This window comes from Hyaena hyaena, unplaced genomic scaffold (assembly GCF_003009895.1).
Source record: "Hyaena hyaena isolate Hyena2069 unplaced genomic scaffold, ASM300989v1 scaffold_123, whole genome shotgun sequence".
In the NCBI taxonomy this organism is placed as follows: Eukaryota; Metazoa; Chordata; class Mammalia; order Carnivora; family Hyaenidae; genus Hyaena; species Hyaena hyaena.
Genome location: NW_024080756.1, coordinates 740091 through 755451, shown reverse-complemented (window position 1 = coordinate 755451; position 15361 = coordinate 740091). Strand labels below are relative to the sequence as shown.

At 36.6% G+C, this 15361-nt stretch overlaps 1 protein-coding gene across 1 annotated transcript in view; it reads right to left on the bottom strand.

The window, feature by feature from the left end:
- The window catches only part of QRSL1 (glutaminyl-tRNA amidotransferase subunit QRSL1), a 35010-nt gene that overhangs the window by 11532 nt on the left and 8117 nt on the right, over positions 1 to 15361 (bottom strand). The window contains exons 2-9 of the mRNA XM_039237378.1: positions 11458 to 11617; positions 11037 to 11135; positions 9932 to 10028; positions 7573 to 7749; positions 3734 to 3909; positions 3531 to 3643; positions 1632 to 1824; positions 921 to 1038 (exon numbers count right to left, since the gene is read on the bottom strand). Of these exons, the coding sequence (XP_039093309.1) occupies positions 921 to 1038; positions 1632 to 1824; positions 3531 to 3643; positions 3734 to 3909; positions 7573 to 7749; positions 9932 to 10028; positions 11037 to 11135; positions 11458 to 11617 (1133 nt within the window). The remainder of the gene's footprint in view (positions 1 to 920; positions 1039 to 1631; positions 1825 to 3530; positions 3644 to 3733; positions 3910 to 7572; positions 7750 to 9931; positions 10029 to 11036; positions 11136 to 11457; positions 11618 to 15361) is intronic.

Genomic DNA, 15361 nt, shown 5'->3' with positions numbered 1-15361 from the left:
ACCATGTTGTCACAAATGGCAAGTTTTTCCTTCCTTTTAACAGCTAATAATATTCCACTGGATATAAACACACCACATATTTTAATCCATTCTTCTGACAATAAACAGTTAGGTTAGTTCCATGTCTTTAACTATGGTGAATAATGCTCTGAGGTAGTGATTTCATTTCCTTTGGATTTACACTCAGAAGTAGGATTGCTGCATCATCTGGTAGTTCTATTTTTTAAATTTTTTTGAGAAACTTCCATACTGTGGTTCATCATGGCTGCTCAAAGAATATTCCTGGAAAAAGTAATCCTAAGCATCGGCCCTGAAGGGATACATAGAGAACAAAATGCTTTCTGTCCTTAAGGTCATGTAGAAAAACTCCAGTAGTATTTATTACAACAATCATTCTTGCTCTTTCACAAGAAAAAGTGTCCTCTTAGACAGACTTGGTGGTATGCAAGATGAATCCTATTTATGAGATGATGAATAAACTTATATTGAAGATAATCTCAGTAGGAGTCCTAGTAATTTAGAATTCTTTCTTAGAGCAAAGAGATACATACTGTAAGGGAAAACTAAGTTGATTTACTCAATTTTTCAAGACACACCAATGTAACTTCCTGCTTAAATCTCTAACAACAATTAGCCAACGTGGCAACAATAGTCAGGGGACATTTAATTAAACTAAAATTCTAGAGGGCTTCCTACTTAGTTTTGTACTAAACATTCAGCTAGAGTGTCAATGTTGTTTTGTGTTTGAATAACCAGGAACTAAAAGTACTATAATCAGACCTTTAATTGTGATTTCTAATTCAAAGCATAAGGATTTTGCTTCTTTGGCACATATCTCAACTTATAAGACCTGACAGACATATTACTAATTTACTCTTGAGTTTTCAAGAATGGAGAAAATTCCTAAACTACTTACTTACTCTTTTAATAAGAAAAAGTTTCCCGCGAGAATTCTTCCTCTCACCACATCATTAAACCCTTCTCGCCTGGTTGCAGCATACATGGCTTCAGTAGACACATCAATGTCACACCTGTGACCTGAAAACGAAAAAGAGGTATACATTATTTGAGGAGGAAGTAGAGTTCTGGCTGAAGAGCAAGCATAGATTCACATTTGTGAGCAATATTAAATTTTTGGAAGACTGTCCTTAGTGGCTCCTCTTCTTTATCTGCCTTGTGACTGACCAGTTAGGGATGAAGGAGAGAGGAGAAAATAACAAACAGGGAAACTGCATTTGTTCACCTCCTCTTCCTGTCTTCCTTCCTCTCTCCCTCCCTTCCTTTCCTTCCTTCTTCCCTCCCTCCCTCCCTCCATCCATCCAAAATGTGCTGAACTCCTACCATATGCCAGGCACTACATTTGCAGACTAAGAAAACAAAGATAAGATACTGTTCCTTTAAAATATTTACACTTCAAAGAGGGAAGCCAAACATATGGAGATATGTATAATGAACACTATAAGCAGAAGGTTAAATGACAAAGGCAAGAAGATTCACTGTCTAAATCATTAACATTATCACTTGTCTAAATCATTAACGTTATCTCTGGGAATAAGTTTTTTTATCAGTATAAGTAAAACTTTCAAGTATTTGAGACAACTATTTTAAAAATCCCAAACACACTGTCTTACCATATTCTAGCCCGTCAAATCTTGCCATATTAGATGCCACTTCCGATGTACACAGTACATGGTAGCAGACAATTGAATAACTGGTGTGGGGCAGGGACACTTCAATTACTTTGGCCCCATTAGACTCAAAGAGGTTAGCAGCTTTGGACCAAAAAGATCGTACTTCACTTGATAATTCTGGTACGAGATATTCCTTATTGGAAAAAGTCAAGATACAGAAATTAGAACATTTGTATAGATGGTTTTATAAAAATATGTTCTTCAGGACCTTTGGCAACACATTAGGAAATCTGACTAAATTCCTAATAGGTAGCTAGAAAGATTGAACTAATTTTAGGAGTGTTTATGGCATGACAAGCACCATACTAGTTATTTATTAGCTGGATAGAACAGTATTAAAGATTGGAGAACTGGTTGGAGAAGCTATATTTGCTCAGTGTTCATTATCAGATACTCTGCTAGAGGCTTTTCAAAGGTTCTCTCATTTGGGGCACCTGGGTGGCCCAGTCAGTTAAGCATCTGACTTCTGCTCAGGTCATGATCTCATGGTTCGTGAGTTTGAGTCCCACGTCAGCCTCTGGGTTGACAGCAAGGGGCCTGCTTGGGATTTTTCTCTCCCTCTCTCTCTGTCCCTCCCCTGCTTGTGCTCTTTCTCTGTCAAAATAAATAAACATTAATAAAAAATAAATGGAAAAGTTCTCCCATTTAATGCTTTTAACAATCCCATGATACTGATTGTTATCATCCTTTATTTTATTAATGAAATATAGTGACTAGATGAGTAATTTTCCTAAAGTTACACAGTGGGTAAGTAGAGGATCTAGGATTCTAAACTAGGTCTGTACTCTTTTCTAAATCTTTAAAAGAAGGCACAGCTATTATCTTAACTGAAAATTTTAAAGAAAGTATTTCTTTCAACTTGGGGGCAATTTTATCCTCTTTCTCTCCATCAGGGGACATTTGGTACTGTCTGCAGACATTTTTGCTTGTAGGGTTATGCTGTGGTGGAGGTGCTACCTTTAAGGGTAAAGGCCAACAATGCTACTAACCATCTTACAATGCATAGGACAGTATCCCACAACAAAAAATTATCCAAGCAATTATTGGTAAGCTTAAAGTTAAAAAAATTGTTTAAAAGTCAATAATTTAACATATTTACTTTCATATATGAATTACTCAATTGCTACTGTAATAAAATAGTAAAGCCTTAATAAATGTTACCTTCTTTAATACCACTATCAGTATTTTATTTATTAAGATCTTAATATCATAGTAATGACTCTGGGCTATATCCTTTACATTAGGAATTAGCAGACTATGGCCTATGGTCTATGGCTGCTTTCACACTACAGTGGCAGAGTGAAATAGTTACAACACAAACTTCATGGCCCACAAAGGCTCAAATATTTACTAACTGACCCTTTACATAAAAGGTTTGTAGACCCCTGCTTGACATCGTTATTTCAATTTTTTTTGAGGTATAAATGATATTCAACATTATGGGAGTTTCAATATATGATTATTTGTATATACTGAGAAAGGATCACCACAATAAGTCTAAGTTAACATTTGTCACAGTACAGTTACAGATTTTCTTCCCCTTGTGGTAAGAACTTTAAGATCTATTCTCTTAGTAATTTTTGAATATGTAGTATGGTATTATGTATATTATATCCCAACGATGATTACCACATTTCAATTTTACTACTCTCTGAGATCAAAATATTATCCCCATTTTGTAGATCAGGAAATTGAGCTTAGATTAAGTCACATGCTCAGGTTACATAGCTAATAAAAATGGCATAAGTAGGATTCAACCCCAACCAGTCCGTTTCCCAGGCCTGTGCTCTGTATTTGACTTGAGAGTATTTCTGTGAAGTAATGAACGGGGAGAGTTACCTTTGGAATTCCTATACATAGTTTGCTCACATCTGTCAAGCTGGAAAGCATAAATGGTTTACCAGGATCTTGTATTGTGGTAGAATCTTTGGGGTCATGACCAGCCAGCACACCTGTGAGGAAAAATACTTAGGAATGACAGACACAATGTTTTTACAGTGAAATTTATAAGGTTTTGAAACTCTATGGAATTATATAAATACCCAACACAATTGCTGCATCATCCACACATCTGGTTAAGATTCCTGGCACATCCATGGAATTCACCAGGGGAATGAGACCATGACGAGAAACCAAGCCATAGCTTGGTTTGAAACCAACAATCCCACAGTGGGCAGCTGGATTTCTGGTCGATCCTCCTGTATCTGATCCTAAAGCCCTGGAATTTAATGGAATTTTCTTTAGAAAAATGATGTATCTCTAATTATATCTGGAATCTATTTTTAAGTGTATACTTTTAAACCTTACTTGCTCCTGGTTATACAAAAGTAAGACATGATTGTCTCAGAGAATTCCTAAAGACATAGAAAAAGTATGAAGAAGTAACAAAATATTCTACCACCTGAGGCAAACACTGTTAACATTTTGGCATATTAACTTCAAGACTTTTTAAAAATGCATTTTTCTTTCACAGTTCAGGTCATTCTGCAATTACAAGTTTCCACCTCTTTTTTGCTTATCATGAGACTTTTGCTATGTCATTAAAATTACTGACAAGTTAAAATATGTATAATATTCTATCCTATCAATTGGCGATTCACAGGATTTTAAAGCTCATTCTCCTATCAATATATATACAGATCCTTTACCTTCTTTTCATGCCAGTTATACAGTATGTTTTTACAAACTAAACACACTACTCCCAGAAATTCATATACAGAACCTTATACTACCTCATTTAGAATCATGGGATAGAAATGTACTTTAATTTATTTAAACATTTATGTTGTTGCCAACTATAATAATAACTGCATAATAAATTACTTTGTAATAAACACCTTTAAACATAAATCTTTGCCCATATGTCTGAATATTTTTTAGGCCTCCTTCCAGAAAGTAGAGTTAATGAGCCATAGGGCATGTTACTCTAAGTTCTTAATCTCATCATCAAATGACTTGTCAGAGGGCTTCCGCCAATTTATATTCCCAACTGTAGTGAATGAGATTCAGTCTTATGTTTCTTCATCATCACTGAGTACTAGCAGTTAATTTTGTTAATTTGAAAAACCAGAACGCTTTGTTAATATGCATTTTTGAATAATTTTTCACATTTATTTGTATTTGCAGTACTGGACTATGAAGGGACCATTTCTTTGCCCAGTTACCTACAGAGTATATGTTTTTCTTATGAAAAACAAAACCAAAAACTAATCTTGAGAACATTATGCTAAGTGAAATAGGTCAGTTATGAAAGTGCAAATAGTGAATAATTTCACTTACATGAGGTACCTAGAGTCTTCAAGTTCATAGAGACAGAAAGTAAAAAAGTGATTGCCAGGGGCTGGGAGGACGGGCAAATGGGAAGCTGTTGTTTAATGGGTAGTGAAGTTAGTTCTGCAAATGAAACAAGCTCTGGAGATTGGCTGTACAACAATGTGAATGTATTTAATGCTAAACTGTACATTTAAAAATGGTTAAGATGAGGGATGGGGTGCCTGGATGGCTCAGTTGGTTAAGCAACTGACTCGATCTCAGCTCAGGTCTTGATCTCAGGGTCATGAGTTCAAGTTCTGCATTGGGGTCCACATTGGGTATGGATCCTACTAAAAAAAAAAAGGTTAAGATGGTAAATTTAATTTTTTAATTTATGAAATTTTTTTAATGTTTATTTATTTCCGAGAGGGAGGCAGAGCATGAGTAAGGGAGGGACAGAAAGAGAGGGAGACACAGAATCAGAATCAGAAGATCTAGTTCCTGTCTGAGCTGTCAGCACACAGCCTGATGCAGGGCTCTAACCCACGAACCGTGAGACAATGACCTGAGCTGAAGTCAGACACTTAACTGACTGAGCCACCAGGTACCCCAAGATGGTAAATTTCAGGTTACATATGTTTTACCATAATTAAACATTTTTTTAAACTTTATTTCAGGGGGAAAAAGGTTTCTCTGATTAGAAAACTGTATGTGCTCACTACAAAAATTAAGTATTCTATAAGCATATGGTATATAATGTGAAATTTCTCTTATAATCACTGCCTCCATAATAATCCTGTTATCAATTTTGATACAGTCATCCAGACACTTCCATGCACATAACATATATACATATGTAATTACTTTTAACAGAGAGGTCATACTATACATAGTGTTCTGCAACTTGTTTTGCACTTAGCAGTGTATCTTTGATACCTGACCACGACACTATAGACCACTCTAGCTCATTCTTTTTAGTGGCTGTGTAATACTCCAAGAACCTTCCTGTTTTGAGAACTATTATAAAAGAAGCAAAAAGGAGGAAACATAAAGCAGAACCCTTGACAGTTTGGGACCCATTCCTTCTGGAGTGACTTTGGGTCTGTGCTTCTCTTAACTATACCCAGAACAAAGCTTTGAACTGCACAAGGCCCCTAGGCCCTGGAACTCTACAGAAGACGTAAATGAGATTGTCTTTCTTACCAAGTCCTTATGAGCTACAAAATCAGGCTGTTGCTTTCACAATTTCTAAAAGGACACATTTTCTTATTATGATTCACTGATGGCTGTGTAAAAGTAAAACCTACATTTCCATAGGAATTATGTGTCAAAATGCCATCTTCTCAGAGCACATTCAGAAAGATGAACATTAAGTAGGGTGATGAGGATAGAAAAAAAAGCACCTACTCTTGCAGTCCTAACTTGTCAGAACTCTCATTAATATTAATGCAGTGCTCTAAAATTCCACAGAGATAAAATGAAATGGTTTTACTTGTAAATAAGATTTCAGAGAAACCTAAAAAAAAAAAAAAAAAACACGAAGAATCTAAATCTCCATAGCTCTAAAAAAATATAAATAATTTATTGGTTGCACTGTCTGTGAAAGAACTTAGTTTCAGTGGATAATTAAGGAGAAATAAAATACATATAGTGCTACTAAAGGAACACTTTCAATTTTATACTGAAACTGATAAAATAAATAACAGTGAAATCTATTTACTCTTCTTTGGGCGGTTAAGAAATACTTTACAAATGAGACTTAAAACATAAAGCATGATGGATGGATTCTTCCCGAAATAAACTGTAACAGCTGAACAAGTCAGCTCCTGAGAAACCTGAAAAAAAACTTTACTCAGTGATGCACATTTTTAGTTGCAGATTTATTAAAACACTGTTTTAAATATCCTATTTATATACATTAGGAGCATTTTTTTCTTTTTTCCCTTTTTTTTCTTTTTTTCTTTTTTTTAAATATTTTTATTTATTTCTAGGAGAGAGAGAGACACGGTGTGAGCAGGGGAGGGTCAGAGAGAGAGGGAGTCACAGACTGAAACAGGCTCCAGGCTCTGAGCTGGCAGTCAGCACAGAGCCCGACGCTGGGCTCGAACCCACGAAACGCGAGATCATGACCTAAGCGAAAGTTGGATGCTTAACCGACTAAGCCACCCAGGCGCCCCAGCCCTTTTTTTTCTTTTAACAAAAGCCAGATTCAGCATAATTAACAGCTCAGCACCACTCAGCCAAAGCCATGGTATATTAGTCCCTAAATATTTGTATAATCAGTGAGCAGACACCCAAATAAATTATTTTAAAAGTGAAATTTAATTACACTGACTGGTTTATGCTGCAAGATCCATAAAATCATGTTTTTAAGAGAACCAGATACTATAGAGGAAGAGTTTAAATACCTAAAATTAAAGTTACATGTAGAAAATACACGTTAAGTAGACTCTACAGTTGGATGCATTTATAAGATTACAATGTTGATGTATCATCGAGCATAAATAACTCACTAAAAAGAAATAAAAATAGCACGGTATGAACTACTCTGCTGTTGGATTGTGAGTATGGTTTATGACTGTCTGTGTTTGGATGGGCTCTACAGTATGGACAGAAAAAAGCAGCTTACGCGAAGCACGTGAAGGCTGATACTGCCGCTGCACTCCCGCCAGAACTTCCTCCAGTTATAAGCCAATTCGAATCCTCATTCTCACCACTGGGCTTCTGCTTCCTCTTTTCTCTATACTGTTTTGAATAACTCCAGGGGTTTTTAACTGGTCCGAATACACCATCTGTGCTTCCAGATCTGAGATGAAGTGAAGCAAGATATCTTAATGGAACTTTGATTTTTATATGAAGATTTCACCTCCTGATTGTATTACTTACTTCTAACACTGTATAATCCATTGGAACTTGAATTGGCAAACGCAAGAAGCCTGCTTGGACTTAGCTTTCATTAATTAGATGGTTGAGGAGGTGAACGAGAGGAAGTAAGAGCATGTGGGAGAAAGGAGAGAAAACTAGTCTATTAAGAAAAGAGGATTTTTATCCCAATTGATTATACAATTCAGCTTATGATGATTTCCCTTGTAAATCAAGGTCTTCCAGGTAAAGAGTGTCACAAACATTCAAAGAGTTAAACAAGAAGTCCTCTGAAGGATTCTCGCTATTAACCAAATGTGTTAAGACAAGCATAAGTTGAAAAGAACTCATTTTAAAAGTTTTGAAATAACTTCAATCTTACAGGTAAATTGCAAAAATAGAAATAGTATGAAAATAACTTTATACCCTTTACCCAGATTCACATACTATTTAAAAACCACCCAATTTGATTTGTGTGATTGACATATATTGTGTGTATCTGTAACATGGAGAAATCATTTTTTCCCCCACAAACCACATAAGGGTAAATTATATATGTCATGGCCCTTTACCCCTAAATATTTTAGTATGTGTTCAGTGTGCATTTCCTAACACTAGGAGTGTCCCCTTATGCAGTCACAGTAACCAATCTCAGTAAATTTAACATCCACACAATGCTTTTTATCTAACCTATTGTATGTAAGCCAGTTTGGTCAGATGATCCAGTAATATCCTTCACAGCATTTCCCCCTCCCAGTAAGGGATTGAATCTAAAATCAGGTGTTACATTTAGGGACCATTGTCTCATCAGCCTTTTTTTGTATTTTTAAATCATTCACTAGCCAATGTGCATGGAGTTATTTCTAGTTTTTGACAATTATAAATAAAGCCATAGTAAATATTGTACTGAAAGACTCCAGCCATCACTTTCATGTAAATATTCCTCTTCATCTCGAGTAAAAAATGTAGGGCTGAGATTGTTGGATCCTATGATGTTTAACTTGAAAAGAAACTATTTTCCGAAATGGCTATACCATTTTGCATTTCCTACCAGCATTATATGAGAAACCCAATTGCTCTGCATCCTTGTCAGCACTTGATATTGTCATTTTTATGCCGTTCTAATAGGTGTCTGTATCTCCTTGTTTTAATTTGCATTTCCTTAATGACTAACCATGTTCAGCATTGTTTTCATTTGTTTATTGCCAACTATATATATGCTTTGATGAAATGTCTGCTTACGTATTTTACCCTTTTTTTTAATTGAGTTGTTTTCTGATTTTTGAGTTGGAAAAGGTTCATATATACTGGATATCTGTTCTTTCTCAGATATTATTTTGAAAATACTTTCTCCTACGCTGTGGCTTGTTTTCCATGTGTTAACAGTGTATTTCAAAGTATAGAAGTTCTTAATTTTAGTGAAGTCCAATCTATCAATTTTTTTACTTTATGAATTGTACTTTATGTGTCCCATCTAAGATATTTTTGCCTTGAGAATTCATGGTCACAAAGATTTTTCTCCTGCATTTTCTTCTATAAATTTTAGGCTTTACTTTCCTTAGGCTCTTTTAACCTGGAATATTTTCACAGCCTTTGTTTGTCTTTTTTGATATTCATATTTTAATAGAATGTTTCTCATTTCAGACTTATCTTCTGTTTCCCCGTGATTAGTTTCAGGTTTAACATTCTCAGCTGGAATATTGCACAGGTGATGGTGTGTTCTTCTCAGGGAATCACATCTAGAGGTACATGATGTCATCTTACCCTCACCAACAATGTTCATTTTGATCAGCTGTTCAAGGCAATGTCCTAATAATTGATGTTCGAGTTTACTCCCGTAGATTAATTCATTCAACATATATTTACTGAGTGCCAAGAGACACCACTGTAAATAAGAGAGTCAAAGATTCTGCTTCTATGAAACAGGGCACATAGACCAAGCAAATATTACCAATTTAACAACATATAACAACATATAGTGATGCTTAGTTTTGTTCTTTACAGTTTATTAAGTCGAAAGGAAACAGGTTTACTATAAAGCTACAATATCAAGATAATGTGATATTAAAGTAAATCGAGACAAAAATGAAAGAAATACAAGAAAAGAAAATTTCAATTTTACTTACCCCATTGCAAACTCATCTAAATTAGTTTTTCCCATCAGGACAGCTCCCTGATCCAACAACTTCTGAACTACTGTAGCATTATAAGGTGGTACATAACCTGAAAAAAATTCAGTTATTTTTGTTGTAGGAGAGAAAATCACGAGCATGTAAATCACATGCGAGAAACAAGATTTTAAACTGCATCTAAGCTGTCCATATTGACATGTGTTAATTATTCCTAATTTGAGTTGTAGGTAGTACTTTCTTCCAAAGGTTAATTTTAATTTTTCTACTGATAATTTCTACGTTTTCCAAAGACAGTCAGCATATTTACTATTTTTATCATCTAAGAAGACTGACTTTAACAGTTCATACTACAAATATTGAATGATAGAGACGTACCTAATTCATCTGAAACTAACAGCACATCATTATTTTGCTCATTGTACTTGAAATATATCACATAGTAATTTTTATCTATTTCCCGTCAGACATAGATTTTTTATTCTCATTTAAATTTCATCTAGTGTGATTCCAAAACAACAATAATATCACCATCAGAGGAACCTGTGGCATATTCCCCATAGACTTTTAGGGTGTAGCACTCTGAATAAGCTTTTTCTATTTCTTTCCTTCTAGGATCCAAAAATCTTGATAAACATGTTTCCTTTCGACCTACTAAACTATAAAGAACAAAACTAAGCGTCACTATATGTGGATAAGTATAGTGATATAAGAGATGGAACAGTCAGGAAATACAACTAGACAATAGATGCGAATCCTTACACCATCCTCAAGAGAGGGGTCATGACAGCCCCTTATTGTCATGTTATCAATGAGTGGGAGTCAGAGGTCACTTAGTGTGTATTTGGTGGTCAGTTATTGAGTCTTCCTAAGTGGGATTTCTAAAACTTCCTAAATAGGATACATCCAATAAGCTGGCCTACCTCTAAGGAATAGTTTTGCATTCTGAAAGAGCCAATAGTAAAAATATTCCAGCCTTAAATATTGCTTTTGCAGATATAACTGGTCTCAGGATACCTTGGTGCTTTAGTATCTTATCTTTTATTTAAACTAAAAAACTAGTTTTATAAAACTACTAATGCTCTGGTCAATTAAATTTTACCTTTCAGCATGTTTGATGCACATGTTGTCTCAATGCCTGATGTGCTAAAGTTGTCTTTTACTGCAATAGGAATTCCATCTAAATCCCCAAGTGAGTGACCTGCATTAAAAAGCCAAAAGAATAGGAGCTATAGATCCAGTTCAGAATATAAAGACACATTACTACTAGTTTTTACAAAAACTATTAGTTTTTTGGTAAAGATACTTCTTCATAAATCAAGTTTATGTTAGAAACTATTCCAGTTGGGCATTATAAAGCATCACATATCCATTAGCCTTATTTTTATTATACCTCATGGCAAGTTCTTTAAATAAGGGTATGTTTTATGTTAAAAGCCTCACTTGCCAAATGGAGACTGCTATATCCAATTAAATTCCTTCTCTAGGGATATACAAATTAAGTATAATTCACAGTAATTTACCTTTCTTGTATCTTTTCTCTGATTCTTCAGCTTGCTTTAAGGCCACCTCTTCTGATACAGTAATGTAAGCATTTAGAAACTTGGTCTTCTTGATAAGGGAGAGACATTTTTGACAGAGCTCTATTGGAGTAATTTGGCCTTGTTTCAGTGCTGCAGAAACCTATAATATATACAATTCCAAAACTCTTTACTGAGCCTGCAGAAGTTTCAAGCATTATACTGAGTGGGCAGATACACTGGGGAAGTATACAATTTTGAATTGAAGTTTGGATTCAGAACCCAGAGAATACTATACCTAGGTGGTGTACTCAATGAGGGTAACACTTCGGTCAGCTTGAGTAGGGGCTGGGGGACACTACGTTCATCGCCCCAGCTGAGGGCTGTTTCCAAGTCAGGTCTGCACCAACAAGTGCAGTGGTTTAGGTAAGCCACCCCATCTAGCAGGAGTGGAGGCCTGCAACGGGGTGTAGCATGGGTTAGGACAGATGGTGCAGAGAGTAGTTTAGCTGCAACGCAGGCAATCCAAAGTGGGGGGGGAGGGGGGGAAGGAAACAGACTGGACAAGGCCCTGCAGAACCGTATGGCTCTAGATCTTATAACTAAGATCTTTATAACCATTGTATAATTCAAGTCAGAGCCACTACAAATTAAGAGAATGTTTATCAAACATGGGTTCAAAAGCAAACTTAGAAGAAACTTCTCTGAAATCCTGTCTTGGATGCATTACGAAGGCTAGTAAAGAAAGTGCTAAAATAAAATGCGCTATAAATGAGCAGAACTTAGATGTTTATAGTAAAGCCTGAAGTGATGACTATGTAATACTTTCTGTAGGAAGTAATAAATACTTACTAATTAGATAAAAGAAATGAATAATAGTCAAAGAAGACACTAAAGCTTTGGAGATTATAGGAAAAGAGTTGGATCAAATGGGGGCTGAGAGAAGGAAGACGGGCGAAGGGGTAATACTTATTATTCACCAAAGACCAGACATAGGTGCTTTACATGCATTATTACTGCACTGAACCCTATAACAACCACATAAATTATGTATTATTAACCTCATTTCACAGATGAAGACTGAAGCTCAGAGAGGTTAGTGATTTGTCCAAAGCCACACAGTAACATAGGCTAGAAGTAACTTCATAATACATGCTCCTTCACCATCATCTCTCTCTGCAAGAGTGCCAGTTTAGTTTATCTTCTAAGTTGACTGTATTTTCAGGTGTCCTACATCCATCAAGCAACAGGAGTTTGCATTTGAGAGGAGAATCTACAAATCATCTGCTCTCAGTTGTTGAATAAATCATCAAAGCAGTGGTATTCTTAGGGCTGAGTTTTAAGATTAGAAAAGCAGTGGGAAGAGGCCACTGAGAGGACCCCTAAGGCTGATGCAGAAGAGTAGGAAAGCACTGCCGACAGGTGGCTGGACAGTGACTCAGGGAGGGGCGGGGACAGGCAGGCCAAACTGTAATAATGAGGAAAATTATGTCTCACTCTCTTTCCTTCTTTGCCTCCCTTGAAGTCTCCTAATGCCTACTATCCTCAGGCTGCTTTGTAACTTGCACTGGTATAAGAACACAAGTGAAAGGAGTTAGAGTTATGGTTACAAGGGCAAGAAATGAGATTGTCTAGGAGCACTCATTTGAAATGGTGCTGTTCTTCATTAGGACCATTTTTAGGAAATCCAGATTTGGGAAAATGAATTAAGAGAACTAGAGAAGAAAAATGAAAACAAAGATTCTAATTAGCTAGAATAGCCTGAGCATAAGGAGTGTGAATGTATAAACAGTGCAGCCTCCGTGGGACAAGAACTGAAGGTGTCATATCTGAATATGAGATAAAGTCAACCATAAAAGTTTTTGTTAAAAAAAACCCAAATTTGTTCTCCCTGGCACTTCTTTTCTCTAACAGAAAGTAGCCATTTCCTTGAGGCCAAGTCTTCTCCTGCAGCTTTCTCAAGAGATGACTACCCACTGTGGACCAGAGTCCAGAGGGGGAGGGGAGGGTGTGCAGCAGGCATTCTCATTCCTCAATGCCTTCCTCTTTGCTCTGCACTCAAAAATCCCAGCTAATCTGAAGTACAGGACTTGGAGGAGCTTATATCACACTCTTCCTGGGGTGTGAACCTACGGTTGGCCTGGCACCCCTTTTCCATTATTGAAGACTTTAGCACTTAGCTCCCTTGAATCCTCTTTACAGTGGCTCCTGTTGTTATTCCTGTTCACCTCAGACTTCAAATAATGTACACCAAAACCTGGCCTCTCGGTTCAACCTCATTTCCAGCAAACTCTTCCTTTACCTCACTCCGGTTACTAACTCGGCCCAGACTACATCACTACCAGTATCTGTATAATCTCCAAAACCTCAATTCTAGTTATCCTCCGCCTCCTGTCCGCCCAGCTCATTTGCTCAACCATCCATAGTCAGCCAAAAAAACGGGGACCTCAGTGCTACAACCACAGAGAAATCGAGTCTGCCAACAACCAATGAAGTCGAAAGAGTGAAACCAGTCTTGGCCGACCCCGTGATTTTAGCCTTGTGAGGCTCTTGTGAGCAAGGAATCCAGCTACTCCATTTCTGGACTCCTGACCCACAAAACTATGAGATGATAATAAGATTATTTTAACCCAAAATGTGTATACTAATTTGTCAGGCAGGAATTAAAAAATAATACACCTTCATAGAGGAAGAGAGAGGGAAAGGTGCTGAAGGAGTCCTGGAACAAATTATAGCAGAGAACTTCCCTGACCTGGGGAAGGAAGTAAATGTGGAAATACAAGAGGCTCAGAGGACTCCCCTCAGACGTAACTTGAATCGATCTTCTGCACGGCATATCACACTAAAAATGGCAAAATACAAGGACAAATAGAGAATTTTGAAAGCAGCTAGGGAGAAAAGGGCCCTAACATACAAAGGGAAACCTATCGGAGTGGTGACAGACCTATCTACTGAAACTTGGCAGTCCAGGAAGGAATGGCAGGAGATCTTCAATGTGATGAACAGTAAAAATATGCAGCCAAGAATCCTCTATCCAGCAAGCCTGTCATTCAAAATAGAAGGAGAGATGTCTTTCCAAAATAAACAGAAATTGAAAGAATTTGTCACCACGAAGCCAGCCCTACAAGAAATCCTGAGGGGGATGCTCTGAAGGAAAGGTTGCAAGGAACAAAGACACCAGAGACACCACCACAAACATGAACCCTATAAAAGATACAAAGACTCTAAACCCACATATGTCAATAATAACACTGAATGTAAAAGGGCTGAATGCTCCAATCAAAAGACACAGGGTAGCAGAATGGATAAAAAAACAAAATCCATCTATATGCTGTCTACAAGAAACTCATTTTAGACTGGAAGATACCTTCAGATTAAAAGTAAGGGGATGGAGAAATATCTATCATGCTACAGGAAATCAAAAGAAAGCCGGAGTAGCTATCCTTATATCAGACAAACTGGACTTTAAATTAAAGACAATAACAAGAGATGAAGAAGGGCACTACATATTAATTACAGGGTCCATCCATCAGGAAGAACTAACTATCATAAATGTCTACGCACTGAATATGGGAGCACCTAAATATCTAAAACAATTAATCACAAACAGAAACAAGCTAATAGAAAAGAATGTGCTAATAGCAGGGGACTTTAATACTCCTCTTACAGCAATGGATAGGTCAGCCAGACAGAAAATCACTAAAGAAATAATGGACTTGAAAGACACATTCGACCAGATGGATCTGACGGATATATTTAGAACTTTACATCCTGAGGCCAGGGAATTTACTTTCTTCTCAAGTGCGCATGGCACATTCTCCAAGATAAATCACATACTGGGACATAAAGCAGCCCTCAATAAATATAAAAGAATTGAGATCATACCATGCACACTGTCAGATCACAA